Below are 24,361 nucleotides of genomic sequence, written 5' to 3'. Positions count from 1 at the left end.
CATGAAGGTATATACCGTGTTTAGAGGCTAAAAGCATCTACATCTCATTACATGTAAAAATAATGTACAATTTTAAATTAAGAAATGATTTTAGCAGAGAAAAATGATAAATTAACCTTAACTTCAAATTTATATGAAAATACAAAAACATAACCAAACTTTTAGTGACATTTATACATAATAAATCAATAGTATTTTTCAGATATCATTTAAAGCATATTCTCACATATTTAATGCATAGATACACAAGACCATCTAACATATGCTCAGCATGTCCCTAATCAATTTTGTTTCAAGGTCTGCAGTTGCTGGAAAAACACCAGGCCTTTTTGAAACCCTGATTTACATGAAAATTCCTTGATATGATAAATTTACCTTAAATGGTCAGGCACAGAGTCAGAATACCACAGAGGCCTGTAGTATTTCACATTCAAATCAGCGTATTTGTCAGCATATTGGTCTTCTGAAACAAATACTGTATACCCAAAGATCGATAGGTGTTTGATGTTCACTTGAGTCAGCACTCTTACTGAGGATTACAAGCAGAGAAACACAGTCAAAATGAGAAAAATTGCACGTATGACTTTGACAAGATTTCAGTGTACTCAAGGCAAAACACTAGTAGTATGCAATGCTACTGATTAAGCCATGTTTTATTTACTAGTAGTGTACAGTATATGCTTTGCAATGAAGAGGGATACTTTTGTTACTAATTTATGATATCTACATACATACATATATTCTATAAAGGGCACATTGTACATTACCTGGGGACTGACACTGTGTTCATGAATTCAATAGTAGTGTAGTTAACCCTACAAACCTTATGGGATATGCTATCATAAACCTGCATTTACACACACACAATACTAATAATAATACATTTTCATAGAATAATAAAACTTCTGTTGTGAAAGTAAAATAACATGTCTTTGTAAAAATGTTTTACTGTAAGCCTCTTGCATGAGAAAAGCATATAATTTTTTAGAAGCCTTTGTAGCAGTCATTGTATAAGGGGCCCATTAAACACTGTTAATTGTCTTACTGTCCAAAGCAAATAAGTACAGTATACAACAAGACCAAGACACTTCACTGGCCAGATACATCAGGAAGAGAAAGTGGTGTTCAATTAAATACATTATTTTATTTCTTGAATCCATCTACAGTTTGTATACAACCAACAATGTATTGCCAACTGGCGTGAGAGTGTAAGACACGCTATGAGCAGGTTAAATCACTTTCAGCAACCAAAACAATGCAATCCTGGGTCTTCTGCAACACAGGGCAACAATTATAGTCAACAACATTTACACAGTTAGGATTGTACAGGATCACAGCATTGAGAGATATTTTGATGCGTAAGTACATTACTGTCTACTGTAGAAACAATTAGAAGCAGGAGCATCTACAGGTTCTGTTATTCCCCATATTCCATTACATGGAAAGAATTACAGATTGGTGTTCCTTTATATTAACAGTGACAAAAGTCTATGCTGAGTCTTTTCATTTAGTCTTTAAGGATATATTCAATAGGGACATAAGAAATCGTAATCCACATGAAAAAGCTTTGATAAAGAACTTTGACTGGACAGTGTGGTTTAATGGTTCTACAAGCTTATATGTTCCTTATGTTATGACAAAGTGTAAAACTTGGTTCTGAAACAGAGTTAATAAGCTTGTGGTAAAACATGAAAATCTGATCCAGGACAAGAGTTCTTGAATGAATGAAGAATGAAATAGATTTTTTAAGAGAAACTAACGACTAACAGTAACCTGTTTTAAGTTTCTGACAAGAAATGCTCAATTCATACCAAAAAGAAAGAAATATGCCACAAATGAGCTAATCATTCAGAGGAATCCCCTTTACAGTAAAAAAAAAAAAAAACCCGCTTGTTTAAAATGTACCTGTACAAGTAATAATAAAGAATACGTCGACATTTGATGAACGACTATATTTTAATTCTTTCAGATGCACCAATCCAACAAAATTTCAGTATTTCTATCTATATATTGGCTCATTTTAGGAAATGGGTAATTTCACATTAAGAATCTGTGTACCTAAAGAGCAAGAAGTAATATTTTTAGATAAATAACATTTAAAATAAATTTGGGAATGTGTCTAAGCCATAAGCAGACAAAACACTGAACAATGAAATTCAATACTGTTTGTATTTTATCTAAACATATCATTAAAAAACCTTTTGAGTAGGCAACTTTATGTAACACCCACATCGGCATTTAAAAACCATCTTCACAGAAATGTGAACTGGGTGTTATGGTGTCAGACATTCAATCCTCCGACATCAGCTTCGAACCATTATGAAAAACACTGTACCTCTAGTATCGTATATTTGTTCAGTACTTCAAAACAAAGCATCATTACTTCACTATTATTAATAATACAAGTCATAGTGCCACTGAACTAGAGATATGTATTAGACAGTTAAGCAGGCCAAACTGAAAGCCAGTCGCTTGTAACTTTACAAGACAGAAGAATAAAAGTCAACAACATCTGAATGTTGAGAGGCATTTCCAAAAATATGCAAGAATGGGTCAACAATGATGACACAGCACGTGCTGTGTTTAAAATGACATTTTAACTGACTTTGGAAAAAATCAAGACTTACAAAGGACCTTTTCCTCCAAGAAGTCAAGAATGGGAGGCTTTTGTCCCAAAAATGCACATTTTTTTCCTTGGTCAGTACTACCCATGAGGAACGTCTATGACTGACGTTGAAAATTCAATAACAGCATTGGTAAAGGCAATAGTTGCAACTTGAAATGTTACAGCACTGTAAATAGTTTCCTCAAAGGAAACTGTGTCTTTAAACAAACTACAACAGCAAAACTATCAAACCACTGAATACAAACCAGGACAATTTGAGCTGAGCTGATAAGAAAAGCACACTCAGCTCGGTTCCTTCAATAAAACAAAAGAACATTTACTTCTGCCTGAAAAATCTGTGATGTCAATAAAGAAATGTATCATTCTACTACCCCTTATAAAGCTCTTATTCAAAAGAACTAATTTATAAAGTGCACTATAAATACCAGTTCGATCTTTACAACAATACAGTTATCAAATTAGAATTTGAACTCCAAATACATAAGAAGATTATAAAAGACACAAAAAGGAGCATTGGCATTTACACTACTTAGAAAGCATAAATATATCCTCCGCCTTAATGGATACAAAATAAATGTCTCAGCTACAGAGACTGTGATTTCTTAATTTACATCAATGACATACTGCAGTCCAAAAAAGCCTAAATGAACTGTACTGTATGTGTAACTAAATGCAACACTGTCATATACTGAACAGATATGAAAATATCCCTTATTGAGAATACAAAATTATATTTTGTCTCAGTATGGTTTTCAACGACTTTAACATGCTTATACAATTGACTGAATTGTTATGGTAGGCTCATACTTCAGGTTCTTCTTTTTTTTTTTCTTTAAATTTCTTCCTCAGGTGCAAAGGGATTCTCCTGTAAAAACCCTTTCAACTAAAGAATGCATCACAACTCATTATTTACACCATTATGCAGTAGCATAAAAGAGAAAACATACAAGAAAGAAAAATTAACCTTACAGTGAGGGTCTGTATTCTGTAAAGCAAGAAAAAAACTGGAGTGTGCCCATCCTCTCTGAAAGCCTACGGGTCCATTTAAACTACCATTAAAGCATGTGATTTTTCACCACCATACACTTAAACCTACATATTAAAATATTGTGGTAAACTGGTCTATTTTTAATTTACAAAGGTTGGTTGGGGGGTATTCCACTAAAAAGGAGATTTCTTCCTTCCTCTTAACTGAATGGCAAAAAAGCTATTACAAAACTAATGACAATAACAGCGAGATTGCGCAAAAGTGACAAGGAGTAAAACGCTTCACAACAAAATCTTATGTTTTGTACGGTAATACCAACAGCAACGTCAACAATTCAAAAATAAAAAGACCACTAAACATATTGGATGATGTTCCATACAAAATGCTACACAAACACCAGTCAGTCTATGAGGGACATGTATCATTTACATTTTACACAACTGTCTTTGTCACAACAGTGGGCTGATAAATAAATTACATAAAACATATTCACAACATTGGGCCTGAACGGCGTGTTGCAGCACAGCCTAAGCTTCTTATGTGACCTTGGGGGTTTCGGGTCGATAGTCCTTCCTCTCAGAGGTGTTCCGCTTCACTTTGGCCGTGGCTGGCTGCGACTCCTGGTTGAGTGATGGACTGGACTGGGATTTCTTGAGCACAGCATCTGCCTCCTTCCCAGAGAGCAGCTCCTTTACACCCTCTTTGAGGAGCTTCACATACGTGTCATAGCGGGTCTCCTGTGGGAAGGATATAATAACAACAAGACTTATAAGAGGAAACATTTTTAAGCTATGTGCATCTCCCCAACTATTTATCAAATACTGATATTTGGTACATGAATTTATTAACTGAACATCTGGATTTTAACAGCCAGAATTGCTCTGCACTACAATTTGAAACAGTTTCTGTACCACCCCTGTAAATTGCTGTGGTTTTGTTGAGGGGAAAAAAAAGGCCACAGAACATTTTAAACAGTATACATGTATAATTAATTTTTCAGATATATCCCAACAGCAGAACAACCTCTACTGAGATGGGGTTAATTTTTGTAGATGGAAGGTGCAATATGTATAACGTCAATGGCTGCAAGTACAGTGTGTGGCAGGAATAAAAATGAAAGAACTGCACACAAACTGTGAGGTTACAGTGCTTCAGCCACTGCAACAGCAGACCACTGTATTCCATCTCCCCCAGTAAATGGAGGCACCAATCCTGAAGGAACATGTTCCATTTTTTCACCAAAAGATTAAAACCTGAATAGTAACATCAAGGAGGCCAAAATCTGAAAAAATACAAAAAGAAAATACAATATTTTATAATATTTGTTATAGACTAAAAATACATGAGGATAATAGGACAAAATCAGGAAAGCAAATATTGGTGTTTAATCCACATAAAATAAACACATTTACATTTATTCACTTAGCTGACATTTTTCTCCAAAGCGATTTACAGTGTTAATCTACCTACAATTATGTAGCCACTTATACAGATGGGTAATTTTACTGGAGAAATTTAGGGTAAGTACTTTGCTCAAGGGTACTACAGCCAGAGGTGAGATTCAAACCTGCAACCTTTGGGTCCAAAAGCAGCAGCTCCAACCACTAAGCTACCAGCTGTCCACTACACAAATACATAGTGTTAAAAATACACACTTACTCAACTCACTTTCCTTAACTGCTTGCCCTTGTTATGGCTGTGGTGGTCCGGAGCCCATCCCAGAATCACTGGGCACGAGCCAAGGAGGGGAACACTCTGGATAGTATACCAGTCCATTACAAGACAGCCACAAAGGCACACACTACGGGCAATTCAGTGTCACCAATCCTAATGAAGGGTATGTCCTTGGAGTGCGGGAGAAAACTCATGCAGACACAGGGAGAACATGCGAATTGTACACAGACTGAGCTGGATTCAAACCTATATCTGAAAGGTCCAGCTAGTGTGAGGCAGTAGTGTGCACTGCTGTGCTACCATACATATGAAGTTTACACAAATACACTGAAGTTCAAACACTATAGATACTGTAAACAGCTTTATAATTTTGACTAAGGAAACTGGCACCAGCCTTATATAATTACAGATATTTCCTCTCAAGGGCTGGTAAATAATTTTACCAAGAGTTTGATATTATCACTTAAAACCAACACTGTGAAGAAAAAGAGTGATGCAAGTAACAGAAACACAAATAATCTTGGGTCATGGAGGTTAATTCACCTTGTGTGACATAATTAAGAATATCATAAAGGCACCTTTCATGACCCAACTGCAGTATAGTAGGAAGAAGAAGGTATCTCCCTTCCCAAGAGGTGAAGAATACAAAATTAATAATTAAATTTTATCATTTATTTAACATTTTCACTGTGTAAATTAATTGCCAACTCAATGATGTTCATTAATTCTTTAATCTTTAAAGTTAATAGTATTTCCCCAAATGATAAAGGATTTATTATTATTTAAGAGAGCTTTTTATTCATATAGAATTATATCCTATTAAAGAGCTAGATATTTAACTTTCGAAGACCAAACTGAGCCAAAAGTACAAGACTACACCACTGCTAAGATTTTAACCTGTAATCTCCAGGGTAACAACTTCAGATCCTTAACCATTATTCTGCCCCTAGGTAAGGATGACAAGCCCTTTGATTTACAAATCTTTTTCATAATTCTATCACGGAGCTTCGGTGTCGGTTCCACAAGTTTCATAGTTCTGTAGTGAGATCTAAAAGATCCTATCTGGGTTCCTGAACCGCCACAAAATTAAGGACCAAAGACGAAGCGGCTGCACAAGAGCTCAAAGGCAGCAGTTTCATACAGCAGAGATATCATTATTCCAAAGATGTTTGCCCACAGTGAGAGAACTTTTCCATTCAATTATATAAGTGGTGTATTAAAGCAAATTAGAACACCAAATTCTCTGCCCTTGAAAAAAGAGCTTCTCTGTATTTCCAGACACAAATTACAAAAATTTTATGATTGCAGAAAGTAGTAACATTTCACCTTTGGCTATCCCTTTCATTACGTTATGCAAAATCACAGAAACCAATGTAAAGGAAAGCCTGTGCCAAAATGTATCACCATTTATGTTTAATATATTATACTATACATTCTGGATTTGTCACTGTTTTTAAACTAGGCTCTTCCCAGTAATACTGTTATAAAACCGACAACGATTGATTCAAAATATGGGACTTCATGATAAAGAATTAAACTAAAAATCTATTTAATATCTTCCCTTTCATTTTCAGACACAACACACATTAGTCAGTTCTACTAATCCTACAACCGACAGGTAGTATAGATCCATTAATTAAAGATTAAAGATAATCATTCTATCACTGACACTTAAGTAGACAATGACAATCTAAGATGAGCCAGGTCCCATGTAGATTGCAATGCAATGTCTACAACCACTTGTCCCAAGCGGGGTTGCAACGAGCCGGAGCCTATCCGGCAGCACACGGCGCAAGGCGGAAGGAGAGGGGACACCCTAGACAGGATGTCAGTCTGCCACAAGGCACCCCAAGTGAAGCCCAAACCCCAGACCCACCACACAGTGGGCACAGGCCAAACCTGCCGTCCCGCCGCATCCCGCAACAAAATACAAGGCCAAAAAAGTCGAAATTATCATGATATGGACAATTTATTGTACTATATACACACACACTGACAGTGAACTGTGGCTAAACTTCAAGGAAAGTTCCAATTCTTCATGGCTGCTCTTAACCAAAGTTCTCCCTGACACCAGTCTTCACTGTATCATTTTCTCTGTCCCATTGTTGTGTGTCTTCATTAGCTTCCCGGATCACACACATCTTAATGTCACGAATCCTCTTTCGAGGGATGGAACCCGAGTCAGAAGGTGTGCACTGGCATGCTATTGTCTGTGTGCTGCCATGTGACAGACACAGCCATTGTTCTGCATGTGGTCTTGATGCCAGTGCCCTTGTTGTGTCTGACAAGACATCTACCATGTGCTAATGACACTGATCTTTTCAAAGGAGCAACAGACAAGCTATGTCTCCACATGGATTAATTTGCTCCAATCAATTGTTCAGCCATCACTGGGAAAACTAATTACTCTCACCTCCTCACACTCATGCTTTTGGAGGTAGACCATATAATTATTTGCCAGAGCTCCTGAATTTAAAATGTAGTAATGTCAAAAAAGGTGACTAGAATGCATGCAGCTGTTGAGGACATTTTTCATGAATATTGAGCAATATGTTAAATGGCTAAGCAAGTAATGGAAGACCAGACCAAGTCTAAACGGAAAGCATCTGCATCAGCAATGTGTTTCCACAGAAAACAGTCAATTTATTGCTAGGAATGCACTCGGTCCTTTTACCTGTCACTTGAACTGTTTAATAAATAGATTAATTTCAAAATGGAAATGCTGTTAAATTAAATGGCTGAATTGAAAGTGGAAACTGATAATACATTCTATTAAAACACACTCACTTATCAAAACGCCTGCTGTTTCTAATTTTCAAATCTTAATTATAAGACACAAAGGATTACTAAGAGACTAACCTTGTTCTTTCCATGAAAAATATAAATAAATAAAAGCACTGCAATAACCTTGAAAGCAAGGAAACATCTAGGATATTTGGCAAAGAGCTACACAAACTGTACAGCTCAGCATGCATAGAACAAAGTCAATACTCTGGCAAGAAACATGGTCTTTTGACCTTTAAGAGTCATTTGGACTCTCAAAGCTGCCATAGAACACTCTCCCAAAGTAACAGTAATCAGTAAGCATTGTGTCAATAGGTTGGTTTAACCAATCTATCTTGTATTAGTAGCATTTGCTTACAGCATACCTAAACATTTAGTTATGGAAATATAAAACAAAATTCACAATTTTAAGGTAAGGAAACAAAAACTTAAAAACACCAAATCACAAGTGAAAATCAGTTTGAGTTCTTTAAAATCAAAGTAGCAATGCAAGATTCCACTGGTGGGCTACAGCAATAGAAATTAAACTGTACAAGAAATGCTACATGTTGGTAATAATAATAATAATAATAATAATAATAATAAGAAGAAGAAGACAGCATGAAAGGATATGAGGGCAAGCTTACCTCAAACTCTAGGTAGTGCTCTTTGAGTCGGTACTCATCAACCTCTTTGGCTTTGACCTTCTTATCCGGAGGGTATGATCTGTGCTCAGCCAGCTCCGTGGAGACATGCTTCAGCTTAGCCTCATGAGACTTCAGCTGCTCTTCCTGAAAAACAGACAACTTCACTATAGCTCCCACAACCATTTCATTCTTCAGCAATGGAACAGATTATGGCAGCTTGAGCCCAGCTGCCTTTTAAGAGGTAATGTCAGCAATATTTTGTGGAGATGAATTTAAAATAAAGGTCATTCTGAAAATGAGGCTGATTTGAAACACATTAATATAAACTGAGGACTTTGTGTGAAGTTGTGGACTGATTCTAAAATCCATGGGGACTGAAAAATACTGTCATTTAACATCTGTACATTTGGCTTCAATATTAATTGTTGGTATACTGCATTTATATTCTCTCTGATTTGAATGGTCCTTTGGAGAAAAGCCTCAGTTAAATGAAAAAATGTATATGTAAATGTACATTTCAGCTATGTTCAAAACAAATATTTGGAACAATAACGCAAAAAAGCTGTAACTGTGGTTTACTATTTAAACCAAGGTAGTGTTTTAGTGGATTTCAAGATGTGCTACATATAAACATTTACATTTATAAAATTAGAAAACAAAATAAATTATTAAACATTTACATCACACAAGTTTGTGCATAAAGTGCATTATCTATAATTCACCAATTTCTAATCACAAAATGATTAAACATATTTACATGTTTATCATGCTCTTAAGAAATCAGCTGAAAAGTGGGTGGTGGGTAAACAATATTCATACGGATAAAAATGTATATAAAGTTGAGCAAATTGAAAAAGTATGAGCAACTTACTTCATAACAATTATGATACTCAGCACTCAAGGCAAGACAAAACTGTACTGCCAGTCTAACCTGTGACATCCGTGTGGTGGTTGCAGGTAGCAGGGGCCGACTAAATTTCCGCTGTGAGCCAATGGCAGCAGGGAAAGATGGTGCAGAGAAGATGGCTGCCACTGAGTTGATTTTTCTGATCCAAGAGTCCATCTCTTCAGAGCTCCTGTACAGAACATTTTGTTAAACACACTGTGGCAACCTTTCTCTTCAAAGGAGTCTTTTAACTGGCAAAAACAAGATAAGAACATTGCAATTTTTTTTTTAAAAAAATCTAATATGCAGAGTAATCTAACCTATTATGTACTCTTCCCCTCTTAACATTGCTTGATATTTTTTTTTTTTAAACTTCTTTAGTGTGATGCTACTTCAATTCAAATTTTAATACAGAATTTTCATTTGGACACGGTTATTAGTGTAAATTTAGCATAAATTTACTAATGGATATAATACGAATGGAATTAAATTTTTACTAATAACTTTTCATGAAGGCATCGTTGCTTCATTGTACACCAACATTTATCCCAAATGACAAATTCTTATGCATTATTTATGGATACAAAATGCTGACTAAAAACATATCACCAAAGGTCAGGCTTTAACAGTACAGAAATTTGTTTAGGAGGAGAAAAATCAAGAACTGAGAATAAAAAATAGTTCAAGAAAATAACATTCAAGTATTAGAACTGCCAGTAATACTAGTGAAAGCATCTGTGAGCAGAAATTCAGAAGAGCTCCCTCAAGGGAGTGGTCCCAGTCCCAGCCTGCTGGCTTTAGAATTTGTGGAACGATATCTCAAGGGGCTTCCAATCTCTTCTTATTGATAAGGACCTTTATTAGCATTTCCAGGAGTGTTCTAAAGGCACCCCTGACAAACAATGGACTCTGGACAGACTAATGCTGGAGATAAATGTGTTTCTATTGTGTTTGAAGCAGAGCATGAAATTAGATTTTCGGCCTTAAGAACGGTCCCTGTTCCCTGGTGCCGTTACGCCTCTGCAGTCATGCTGGAAACAGAGGCAGCCTGTTTCATCTGACAGTCACTTGCATTTCAGGGACATAGATGGACTACTTACTGGGCTTGGAAGAGGAAGACCCTCCAGTCTGCCGTCTTGAGCTTCAGAACATTGGGCTTCTTCTCATAGTCCATGGCTTTCATTGCCAGTGCATGGTGGATACTAATGGCGTTTTTGAGGTCCTCTTCAGACAAGGATTTTTCTGGCTTGTATTCATCCTGCACGAGGGGGCGGGGAATGAACCAAATCACTCAAAAACCACCTTCAAAGGCTTCCATGGCAAGCTAAATATGCAAATAAAACAGACTCATCCCATTGTTTTGAACAGGAAGAGTTAAGAATTATATGAAAATTTGTTGCAGGATACTAGTTTCTGTTACATGATAATTTCAGATATCAAAAGCCCTTTGCAATGTCAAACTGGAAACACTCAGAGAGCAGTCTGAAAGGTCCAAGTAGCTGAGTTGGGTGAAATATCGGTAATAGTAGAGATAACAGTAAAGTTGCACACTCTCCCCGAATGTAACTAAGAGAACATTTGACAGATAGTATGTGACAATTACCATTTGTAAACGCATCCCTTAGCATCAGCTGACCATAGCACTCACATCTACAAAATTCCCCATTAACTGGGACTCTTGTATCACTTCATGAAGACCATCATGAATTGTTCACTCAAGAAAACATCAATTCATACAATGATCACACTTTGTTGTCCATTAAGCATACCTTTTTTCACAGTAGGGACAGGCTACTTATGTGAGCAACAAAAACAGTGGACCCGCTACTTACAGATTTCACTGGGACCAAAAGTTGGTTTGTTCCTCAAAAAGTTCATACATTGAATGTAACACAGAGAGCTCGTGATCAATTCTATATGCCGGCAAAAACAGTGGTATTGGACAAACTGACTGCTACAAGATAGCTGATAACGGATAGCTCTGCAGTCTACTATCTCTGTCTAACACTGAGCAGTTTACAAAGACTAAGCAGGCAGAGAGTGTATCCCTCTGGAGAGCCAAAAGACCTCATGCATCTGTCTACGCATTCCATCCCCTGGCAGTGGTATTTATGGCATGTTGTATATAAGGAAGCACAACAAAGAACAATAAAGAACCCTGGCCAGAGCTACAGCACAGTGTTGAAAAACGTACGTCAGCACTTGCAATTTGAAATCTCTATGTGTTGGTAGAATAGAGGAAAGTTCGGTATGCAATCTGAATTGGTATGCTAGCTTTATTTATGAAAAAATAAACAAACAATAAATTATGAGCAATGAAACAGCAAAACAAAAAGCTAATTTCTCCAACGTTTTTAAGTGGAGACCCAATATTGAGCATGATAATCAGAACCCCAGATTTACAACACCCTGAAGCTAGTCTTTGATGGTTTGAATCTGAAACCATTGTCAGTATATGTATGCACCAATTAAAAAATGTGCTGGACTGTGCTAGGAGCAAAAAGATGTCTACTGCAAAAAGCAATTGGCAACCTTTTAGCTTGAGTTTCAATGAACAGGAGAGGAGCAAGCTTAAAATTTTCTTTATCAAGTTGCTTATTTACACTCAGCAAGTGAACTGTATGTTCTATGCCAGTATATAAGTATGTCCTGGTATTTAGCTACATATAGTCTTACATGGATCAGTGTTCTAAAAAATGTGAATATTTGACTGTATAGAACTTTATGTACAAATGACAATGTATTCATGTTCTGCATTCCTGTATTTTTTTTAGACATACATGCTGTTTGTAATGAGTTACATAAAATAATCAAGAGGTGTGAAAGGCATTAAATTCAAGATGGGTATAGTAATAGTTTGTTTGCCAAGTTAGATCAAAACCCCCCCCATTTTAGAATTTCTGAGTATAGTGTAATTTTGGGTTCTCACTAAACTAAATTTCATGCATTTTCTAGTTATGTGAAACGTTTGGGAAAATTAAAATAAAGAAATTACACAAAACATGAATTTGACAGAAGAAAAATCACTGAAATGCTTGGCAGCACAGACCTTTTCATGCATTTTCATTTTTCCAACATTTTCTCCTGAGTGCACATCAAGTCTTAGAGGGTCTGACCACCCCCACATATGACATAAGGTTCATGTTTAATTAGAATTAAAATTAATTCTCCACTTTCCTGTCCTGCTGATGAGCCATTGAGTGTAATACACCATGATTGCTACTCCAAAGTGTACAACCCTCTTTGGTCAAGTTAATGTGCCAAGAACTTTGATTATTAGCAGGCAGTGCTATGGAAACGACTACAAACACAATCAGACCAAAGTATGTTAGTTCATTCTTCCAGGCCCTATCCAATCAGTGTGAGGGCTTGTCACATGACTACTCTGTTAATCTGTTTCTAAGAGAGCCAAATAAAAATAAAATCTCATTCAGTTCATTTGGTTAAGGAAAATAATTCAAGCATTTCCCCTTAATTAATTTTTATGAAGGTTTAACAAATTTGGCTACTGCAATCAAGAAAATGTGTTAATCTGAGTCTTCTCCTGAGTCCTACTCGGTTTGAGTTTAAACTGAGGCTATTTTGAAACTGAGCCTCCTGCTGAATTGAAGAACTGGTGTATCCCAGTATAAAGACACTCATTTAACAGACATTCAGAATAATGGCTCTGGAAAAGTTGTAACTATGTTCGGCATACGACCAACTGCTTCCGGTACTGCGTACTTTTTCCAGTATTTGAGGGAGACTTTCCCCCAATGATACAGAAGTCATATGACAAATGAGGTGTAGGCTTTCCCCCAGTGATATGGAAGTCATGAGGCAATCAGGCACAGACTTTTCGGCAGTGTATGATAACCTCTTCTTACCTTTGCTTTGTTTTATATTTTTGAGAAATGGTGTGTGTGTGTTTTCCTTTTGTTTATTTTTCATGTACCTCTACATTTAAAAAGGGTCTCAAAACTCACCTCACTGACTCAATTCTCCCCTGATCTAGAGTGCTAGATAAATGTGTACATGTTTGTTATGCTTAATAAATTTTAATAATTTTGTTGTGTGTGTGTGTTTAATAATGGAAAAGCTTATATGCAAATTCTTGTGAAATGTATACTGGTTTATGGTGTGGTATGTGACAATGCAAATCTCTCCTTTTGGTAATGCATGGTTTCTATTGCTTTCTGATAAGTATATTGCTTTGAAGAAAAGCATTTGCTAAATAAATAAACCTATCCTTCTGTTGATGCAATGCACTCATTGTATTTTTCTCTTAGGTAAATGTTGCTTTGGAGAAAAGCATCTGCTAAATGAATAAATGTAAATATACTATACAGGTTGTGTCTGTCATATGGTGTACTGTACCTGGTAGCATAACAGTTACGGCTGCTGCCTTTGGACCCAAGGGTTGCAGGTTCAATTCAATTCAAAATGGGTAAATCATTGTAAGAAGCTTAAAACTGTAAGTCACTTTAGAGAAAAACATCAACTAAATTAATTAATGTAATATGTTCACATGTATCTACTGCACAACACTTCAGTAAAAAATGAAATTTCTGCCGTAATTTAGTCTTTATAAATTTCCTTCTTGATTATGTTTAATCTCTTATCATCCTAGTGTTTTCATTACTAGTTCTTTTTTGATACCATTTAAAGTGTTTGGGGGGTGTTTTTGGAAATATTTGGGCATGTAAAGTCCACGAATGCACCATTTTTTTCCCCATTTAAAATAGCAGGAAAGGACTCTGTGGTTTACAAACTCTTGGTATGCAGAATGTTTTCAGGAATGAATGAGGCCCGTATAACAGGAGATACCTGTACATGGATTTGTCATGTTTTGGGGTGACCCAGTTAATTCATTCATGTAAAGACAATTATAAGCAAAGACAAGGTTAATACAGAGGGACAACAGCTGTCTACTCTGCTGTTGGAAAAAATAGCTTGCTAAACAAAGACATTTCCAAAGTGACAATCATAGGTCTAAACAGACAGGTTTACAGTCAGTAAATAAAGGAACACCAAAGTTTAAAAAAACTAAAGATACTTCAAGAAATAGGAAGAGTATAACGCAGATTTTCTGGGTAGCGGAGGATAATTAAAGGTTCTCAGGGTTAGGCATAAAAGGCCCCAAATAATTACTTTAATTGGTCCTTGTACAGTGTACACTAGCTTTTCAGCCGTAAGTAACATTATGATTTGATTGTCCATTACAAGTACAAAGGTGGGATGACGGATTACCCGCTAAGCAGAATAATATAGAAGCCCACAAGACTGCCACCTCATGCACAACTAAACTGGTGTGGATTGTGACAGCAGGATCTCCAGAGATGAGAACAGGGCTTCCATTAACTGGGTTAAGATTGAGTAACTTTTTCCACACAAGTCCAACAAAGACCCTTATTAGAGGGCCAGCAGAGAGGTACCACGGCATCAGACAGATAAACTGGAAAAAAACAACAATAACAACATACTGAAAACTCAGACACACTTTCAAATAACCACCTCCTGTTCAAATAGTCAAAAAGCTCAGCTAAACTTGCCTTGAGCCAGCAGGAATGTTCATTTACATCATTATGTATGTTGTTGTAGAAAAAGTTATTTATACATAGTTTATGTGAATACTGTAACTTTCCAAGGGCATCAAATCAAGTTTAACAAAACAGATTCATTACACAGCACTGTTATAATTCACATAAATTTGTCCCAATATTTGTTTTTTTTTTAATGTTGAACAAGGAATGAGAAGCACTTGGTATTTGATTTTCACTTACCTTCTGCAAGTAAAGAATCATTCCCTTGAGAACAGCATAAAATGTTTTCCACCCCCTTTTCCCTCTTGGCGCTAGAGGTGGAAAACATACAAAGTGTATTTGAATTTTCCAGTCAGTTAGAAATTCGTAAAGTTATTTGAAGGTAGTGCATGTGTAAAAGAAAAAGTACCTGAAATGTTTTTGTTTGCTGATCTATGCAGATGTACAATTAATTTAACTCTGTAAGGTCTGTGGAAATTTTGCTCAGATGTTCTTCACACAACATATTTTCTGCCCACATTAGGAACCATTTACAACAGTAACAACAAAAAAAAATGTGTAGTAATACAATGTGATACAAATGCATTACAAGAATTTAGTCTCAGAAAATATCCCGTAGGACATGTGGGATACTCAAGAGTTATTCTTGCAAGACATTCTTACACTACAGTTTTCAACCCATAAGCCAAAGATGACAAGGCAGCAAGTGTGATCAAAGAAAATATAAATCCGTATGAAAGGATGCCTTATTGAGGCCAATAAACTCTTCCAGTGACATTCTGGTTAATAAGGAGACTATGCCATTAAGGCACCCTGTGGTAAACTTATAACAAATGATGAGAACAGCTTGAGCAGTGCATTCATAGAAGGATGCAACATATGTTATGCCTTGACTTTGTGTTTTGGAGCAATTGATTTGGAATGTCTTAAGCCATAAAGTAAATTATTCTGCCACTTCTGTGGCACACAGTGGGAAAGAGTTTCTAAGTATGAATTAGATACATTTAAGATATTTCAAATACGTATCTGTTACATACATGCAGACGGCATGGCAGCACAGTGAATAGTGCAGCTGTCTCACAGCACCCAGGTGGTGTGAGAGGACATGGGTTCGATCCCTGCTCAGTCTGTATGGAGTTTGCATGTTCTCCCCATGTCTGCATAGGTTTTCTCCGGGTACTCCGGTTTCCTCCCAAAGAGAAGTAGATTGTTGACTCTAAGTCACCCATATTGTGTGAGTGACAGAGAGAGTGTGTTTCACTGATGTATGGATGAGTGAACCATTGTAAGTAGTGTATCTAGCAGTGAAGTCACTTTGGCTGGACAAGGTGTGGGCTGAAATTACTACGTAGTGTTCAATGGAAGTCGCTTTGTAGAAAAGTGCCTGCTAAATGAAGTAACATAAACATACTACAAAATGTTTACCAAACAAACTTTGTAAAGACCTTTATAAAGTAATTTAGTATCCTGCTTAGGTTTAATTGATCTGTAAACCATTTCAGATACATTTATTATTCCCAATTTGATTTAGATTTGAATTATGCCAAAAACCTTTTGGATTTTGCTGCAGAAACAGACTTTAAATCAATGGGAGTTTCAACAGGCATAAGCACAGTAAACAAGTCGGCATCTTCTCCTTATCTTCCTAAAATCATTATGCCAAAAAGATAAATGCAAGTGAAATACGATTGTGCACGTTGCCAATTCCCATCTCTTTATCTGCAGCTCTTCATTTAATTTGCTGTGTTTTAGTTCACATTATGCAGCTATTATTTTTAAGACCTAAACTAAACTTCAGGTCTATCCATTTCCAGGAGACCACTGCCAGTGTGAAGTGTTTTATTTTCTTGCTTGTATTCTTTTGTTTGTGTGTGTGTGTGTCTGTGTATATATTATTGTAATCTGTGTATATATTAGTGTATATAATTATTGTACTGTATGTATATTAATTGAGGTGTAACATTAGGATTCCCTTGCCTCCAGGTTCACAACTGAAGACTGAATTAATTGTACGTTGAAAAGATGTATTTTCCACTCTGAGTGTATGTTCAGGAAAAACACAAATGATTTTCATTATCAAATAATTAAAAAAAAAATTTCTACTGGTCTCAGATGTTTTGTACTTTGATATAATGGTATGCTGAGCTATGTTTTAATAAAAACAAATGTGTGATTGAATAAATACTGTCTAGAATGGAAGTAGTGCTTAAAATTGAAACATTTATTGAAAAACATTAAAATATGGTATTAATAGGGATTTTTTTCTTATCCAAACTTTTAAACCTGTGATGAGGTATGCCATGTACCTACTTGCACTAGTAATACCAGCTAAAAGTCCTTTTTTGTTTGTTGTAGCCTGCAAGTGTTCTTACATTGTGAAGCTTTGCACTGCCCCAGAGCATATTACACACCATGCAGCAGTCTGAATTTCATTATATTGTTTCCTGAATTCTTCACCCCCACCCCTGTAGTTCTATTACCCTCGAGTCCTGTTGGTGATGATAACTGATGGGAGGTGGAGGAGTACCAGCGTTAGCACCTGTCAACCCCTAAGCCACCAGGAGACCCCAGTGTGAAGATGTAGAGACATATGAGACCCTGTCTCTTGTAGGTCTGCTTTGATGACTCTGTCCCCAAGCAGATGCATCCAGACGCTGTGTTGGTGCTCTGTGCCCAGAGCCCTTTCGAACTTCTCCACCAGCTGGCTTAAAGCAGTGACCTTTTAACCCATTAAATGAAAGTTTTTTTTATGATATATCAACCTGTAATTATCTGTCCTAGCTTCACTGGGCAAAAGTCATAAACACTGAGTGGCAAAAACCTGTAACCTGTACATCCCATGTATTCATTCTGTCCAAGAACCCGATCCTGAGATCCCCAAACAGCAGGCTGCAAAGTGACCATTCTATAATTCAAACAACATTCACTTACTTTTCTTCCCATCTGTGTCTGCATGGATTTTCCGAGCAAGGAAGCCAGTTTTGTAGACGGCGGCGTTGGGGTCATGGGAGATGTCAAGGAAAGGGTTGCTGCCACTGCCAATTCTGCTGATGCCCTTTGTGTGTGTATTCTCTGTCTTATTGTCAGCAAGCTCAGAAAAGGACTTCTTCAGTTCATCTCCGTCTCTGGAAACAACATGAACAAGCCAGCTTGATTAAGTTACTATTGCTGTAATTAAAAGTCCTAAGATAATTCCTTAATTTTAAATCCTTTAAAAACATAGTAATTAGTGCATTTCTGAACATTTCTATGTGGATGAATTATGAAGGCAATATGTACTTATGAATGTAGTACATGCTTACTTTTTAATCACAAAATAATTTAAAATTATACTTTTTAAATACTTTTGCACATTGTGGCATTAGTACCTCTAAGTGTCTGAAAAGAGATGCCCACAAAAATGTGACTGAATTTTTTAACAGTTTTTTTCTGTATTTTTTCATGTGAGCAGTACATATGAAATGAATAACTTTACAGTCACCAGCTTTTACAATTATTCGGACAAGTCTTTCACAGTCGTACTGTTGTGCACTCTTAAGATTCAAGATTTAATGAGCAATGCACCATCTGTCAGTGTGCTTTCAGTCTTGGCTTTATGGCTGCAGAATCATAAAAGAAACCATAAAGTCAAACCTAATCACAAATGCATGAAAGAAGCATGTATAGCTGCTCAGAATTTATGAAGCTCTGATAGAAGATAGAACATTTTCTACTGTTTGTTATGAGTTGATGTGTGAAAAGTAGACTGGACTAGATATTTTTCTATTGTGAACCCTACTAGCATGACATTTGCAGGGTGTGGGGCCCTGGATTACCACCCAGCCAGCTCTTATCAAAGTAACATGTCTCCCCAAATAGGAATCAATACAATCTTTGTTCATGTCAAAGTGACAGAACCTTCTCTCCCTTGCCAACAAGGAGTGCTGTGCATGATAGTGCCACAGCAGGAGGGAAAAATCTCATTAAAGGAATGAGTATAGACTCGAAAGGCTACGCCACATTTGCTAAGGAATCTGTGGGTCATAAGCAACAATACATGCTCTTCACCTACGAACACAACTGGACCAGAAGTGTCTCCATAACTCAATTTGTTTGTAAGTCCAAAATTACTTTTATTACTAAGTCACAATAACAGAGAAGTCCCTGGAGGTATTTGCTTATTGGGCTTAGTGAAACATTCAAAGAGCTATAGTGAATTTAAAAATCAAAATGAAAGACTTTCATTTCATGTTTGTATTATCTTCAAAGAACACTAAAGCTGAATTATTTTGTTTAAATAGTTTTAAAATTAAAACTAATTTAAAATTTATGAGAAAAAAACTGAACCAAAGCCTGTTCCATCCCCACTGTTGTCAATTCATTACATAAGCATTTGCAATGTTCATCATCTTCTGCCCACTTTCAACTTAGTTTATTATCTGCACAAACAAAAGGTTAATAATACAGATATCCCTCAATTTCTTTATGTTTTGGGATCTGTAAGTCTTTGAATAAGCTAGAATACTTTGTAAGACTTTTAAATTATATATATATATATATATATATATATATATATATATATATAAAAAAAGGGTCACAGCGAATCCGAGCCTAACCCGGCAACAGAGATCGTAAGACTGGAAGGGGAGGGGTCACACCCCAGACGGGACACCAGTCCGCCGCAAGGCACCCCGAGCAGGACTCAAACCCCAGACCCACCTCACAGCGGAACCCAGCCATGCCCGCCGCACCACCACAGCCACCGTAAGAAAATGTTTTTAAAAAATAAACTAGGAAATGCTTATACTGCTGTAAAATTCATAAATGTAACATTCACAAAACAACGAGCCAGGAGAGCAAGACAGGAGAGCACATCTCTGTCAGAGAAAACCCCCGTTGTAAGGAATCTCAGTACATGAGGGATGAGTGTAATTTGATTAAGGTAACTACAGGAATTCAAACGTGGATCATTTGATTGCAATGTGATGGTTCTAACGTACTGTTCACATTATATTTATTAAGAGGAATATGAATTTGACTCATTTACTTAGGAGGATGGTAATAACCACCAGGGTGGCACAGTGAGTAGTGCTGCTGTATCACAGCACCTGGGTGGTGTGAAAGGATGTGGGTTCGATCCCCGCTCAATCTGTGTGGAGTTTGCATGATCTCCCTGTGTCTTGCTTGGGTTTCCTCCTACAGTCCAAAGACATGCTGTTCAGGTTCACCCATAGTGTGTGAGTGACAGAGAGAGTGTGTTCCACTGATGTATGGATGAGTGACCATTGTAAGTAGTCTATCTAGCAGTGTAAATCACCTTGGTGAATAAGGTGTGTGGGCTGATAACACTATACAGAATACATTGGAAGTTGCTTTGAAGAAAAGTGTCTGCTAAATAAATGTAATAAATTGTTTTAGACATGGTACGTCATCTAACTTTTTTTTATTTCAAAAGTAATTCAACAATCAAGAATTTTGTCAGAAAAAAACTGCAGGCAACATAACAATATGATTGTGCAACCCTTATATTGCACATACAAGGAGTGTTTGTAACATTTAACAGGATGTTGACAAAAGGCATGACAGAAATGCCACCATTTAACACATCTGCCACAAATGAATGAACCATTACGTTTATACCCATACAAATACATTACTATGCAGACATTTTCATAACGGAGACAGATGCGTACCTCATTAAGATAATGTTTGCTTGCTCAGTTCAAGTAGTTTGCAGGGTTGCAATATGAACATATGGGTCTTTTCATTAGCATCATATCCTTGTCTATCTGCCTGGGAGCACTGTTTCCTGGCTGGTTAAAACTGTCCTGTGTTTACAGAAATAAATTGTTTGCCCAAGCAAACAAAGGAGATTCTGGTAATAAATGACACGACTGAAATTGGACTGCAAGGGTGTGTGAACAGTCCCTCTCTTCTATAGCAGAGCTATGCGATAACTAGACTGTGCATGTGTAAAGTAGCAAGATGCCTCAAATTATGAGTAAATTAGACCTGTTACCTTTCCCACTTCCATATCATTCTGGTTTGTTAGCCACTGCAGCTAGTACAGTTTGCCCAGGTGCATGCTGTCGTTATGGATACGGGATGCTCTATGGTGGCCCCCTACTGGCTTTTGACCAATATAGAAACCATTACAAAATTACATGATATCAAGACTTTGAAATAATTACAGGCTCTCGTTGAGGTTTGATATATTTAACATGTTTACTGTAACTTCTAGTGGTACTTTAAACTCTATATTCAAATACTATTTCTAAAATAAATATTTTTATATTTCAGATATATTTTATTGTTGTTTCAAACCATTACAATGTGTACAAAATTACTTTGGAACAGTGTACTTTAGGAAATAAGAAAGGTGGATGCAAGAGAGAAAAGGTTCTTTCTGATTCCACAGAAAAACGCAAGCGGCAATTAGGTGTGCTTTACAGATGTTTAGGTCCAATAGCTCCATCAGACACAATGAACGCAGGCAGTGGGAGCAGGTACTATACAAATCACACATGAGGCTACAGGAAAAACACTTATAAAAGATAAGCAGCTGTCTCGGAGGACAGACAGAGAGCGCGGTCAAAGGCACTGTGGTGGAGTAATTACCAATCCTTATTGCTGGTCCAACCATTCAAAAGGTCTTAAACCACAGTACAGGGACAGCTTAAAAATTTAAAATTACTGGAAACTGTGCAGTATATAATCTTTCCTACAGAAGGCCTTAAAGATGAAAAACACATGCATACATACATGCAGTTTATGTTTGACAAATCTGGAAACTGATCGCACTCTGAAACCTTTACTAGTATTGCACAGTGATGTGTTACACAGAGTAAAAATTGCTCATATGATGAAGTAAATGTGACAAATCATGAAGTAAATATGAAAACAATGTAAGTCAGACAACAAACAGAAATAACCATAGGGGAAAAAATGAAACATAGAACAAACCAGCTTTATTGTCATCACCAACTATTATCTTTTGGTTTGGAAGTACTTTAATCTTAATTATTATATCAATTGTGAATTATACAACCTAAAACAATTCCACCCATCCATCCATCAATCCATCTATTATCAGTAATTGCTTGTCATAAGTAGGGAAGTGGTGGTGTGGAGCTTGTCCTTGAAGAACATGGCATGAGGTAGGATACACCCTACGTGGAATGTCAAGATCTGAAATAGTAAAATCTAAAATTTTGATACAGCAAAGTTATAGTACAGGATAAGTGAATTTTAAGGGTTTATCGTCCCACCTAAAATTTGTCCCAGTTACTTAACCACAGTGGCAATTGCAGGCAACACAAGCGTACCCATAATCTACTGTTGCAGAAGTTGAAGGGAAAGAAACTATGTCAACGCCTGACAGATTGTCTCTAACTGAAACAAAGCCATTTTGCAAACGAGTAACAAACACATATTATGCTAATCCAACCTTTGGTATTATTCCTTGACAGCTCACGAATTGCTGAGTATCTTAAGAGGACAATGAATGTGTTAATAACACAAAACATTATTCTGTCCATGACAAAAGACCATTTAAAATGTGGAATCACATTATGTGTAATTATCTATCCAAAAACCCTAAATGGACTTAAATAAGGACAACCTGTCCTAAAAATGACAAACTGTCAAAAAAATCCTTCTTCTGCAGGAGTTATGAGAATAATTATGAATTAAGATGTACAATTTTTCTAACACTAAGAAGATAAAAATCAGACCAGGCCATTTATACATGCACACACAAATATTATACAGCAATATAAAACATTATTTGAGAATTATGATTTACTATAGGTATTGTTTTCTTTAAGCACAGTAGTCTCTTAAGATGAGAAAACGTGTGTACCATTTCTTCCACCTAATAAAGGGAAGAAAAGCTTATTTGGCTCATTATTATTATATAAGACTTTCCTTGCCACCAATCTTCTTATTTACACCAACCTCACTAACGTCAGCCCGGATTAACAATTTTCCGGAACAAACCCTGCACCCTCTGTCATATCTTATCTTTAAAAGTGCAGAAAATGATGATTATACCATAAACTATTATTTTTTTACTGTTTCAGCTTTCATGAGATGGACTGCTACATTTCTTACTCTGAAAACTGTCGCTGACCAGATGCAAAAAACAGATTTCCTTTATTCCTGATGCAATTTGAAGTGACTTAAAATCTGCTCGTTTCAGAAGAATCCATTCTGTATCATTTTATATTCAGTCACAAAAGCACACCTTAAAAAAGGTGTTATTATTTACTTAGATCTTTAGAGTTTCAAGCACTATACAGTAAGCAGCTCTCCAGTACAATTTCCATTAGTGTATGAAGGCAAGGGACATGTTGATAAAATACAATGTTTCACTGTTCCTACTTTTTTTTTTTTTTTTTTTTAAGAATTGCAATAACTTCCATATTTTCCAATTCTCACAACAGACTCTGTGGCTAAAGAATATTCATGCCTGATTAGCAGTTTAAACGTAAGAAAGGGCAAAAGATGAAGACTGAAGGAAAAAACAACTCTGCATACTCAGTTCTCCATGTAGGTATACAGACACAATCTGCATGGTTAAAAACAGCAGCAACAAAAATAACTAATGCAAACACTGTGTTACCCCCACCAACCACTTTGACCGGAGAATGGTCAGAGCTGCTGTTTATTCAGAGTGGCTTTTCCTGAACACCGTAATTATTCCTGCCACATTCCACAAAACCAATTCTCCTGGTTGTTTAAAGAAAAGAAATTTGTGCTCCCAAAGCATTCAGATGAATAAATGAAATGGAACTCAAAGCCACATCACTCACATGTTTCATTTTTCACTTTAATTTCCTGGTATGTTCCCTTTGCTTAATGAAATGAATACAAATGATTTAATGTGAAGAGTATATCACTCTCAATAGTGGAGTGACGTGATTCTACATGATGTTACTTATTAAACTAATTCAGACTTCAGCACTGATTATTGTCTCATGCATTTTTATCGGCTTACATGTTTCTACATCTTATGCATCGCTGCCTTTTGCCAGATCATTTCTCTAGATATTAGTAGACATGGCTATAAACAGTTGTACGACAGAGGTTTCCTCATACCAGTATAGCCAGGGGACAAAACATGCAAAACATGTGAAGTATGTTAAGTGCTACGCTGTTAAAATTTCAGGACAAGGATTCCATGATGTTGTAGCTGGTAGCCTAGTGGTTAGAGCTGCTGCCTTTGGACCCAAAGGTCACAGATTTGATTCCCACCTCCAGCTGTAGTACCCTTGT

General features: G+C 36.5%; 1 protein-coding gene across 4 annotated transcripts in view; it reads right to left on the bottom strand.

The window, feature by feature from the left end:
* Positions 1-1,124: 1,124 nt before the first annotated feature.
* psd3l (pleckstrin and Sec7 domain containing 3, like) overlaps positions 1,125-24,361 on the bottom strand; it is a 112,732-nt gene continuing 89,495 nt past the window's right edge. For all 4 annotated transcript variants that reach the window (XM_018744772.2, XM_018744771.2, XM_018744773.2 and 1 more), the window contains 6 exons: positions 18,038-18,231; positions 15,347-15,417; positions 10,685-10,842; positions 9,630-9,774; positions 8,699-8,842; positions 1,125-4,351 (listed from right to left, as the gene is read on the bottom strand). In XM_018744772.2, the coding sequence (XP_018600288.2) occupies positions 4,151-4,351; positions 8,699-8,842; positions 9,630-9,774; positions 10,685-10,842; positions 15,347-15,417; positions 18,038-18,231 (913 nt within the window). In that variant the 3' untranslated portion in view covers positions 1,125-4,150. The remainder of the gene's footprint in view (positions 4,352-8,698; positions 8,843-9,629; positions 9,775-10,684; positions 10,843-15,346; positions 15,418-18,037; positions 18,232-24,361) is intronic.

The sequence above is a fragment of the Scleropages formosus genome, chromosome 6, assembly GCF_900964775.1.
Source record: "Scleropages formosus chromosome 6, fSclFor1.1, whole genome shotgun sequence".
Taxonomy (NCBI): Eukaryota; Metazoa; Chordata; class Actinopteri; order Osteoglossiformes; family Osteoglossidae; genus Scleropages; species Scleropages formosus.
This window is presented reverse-complemented; position numbering and strand designations above follow the sequence as displayed.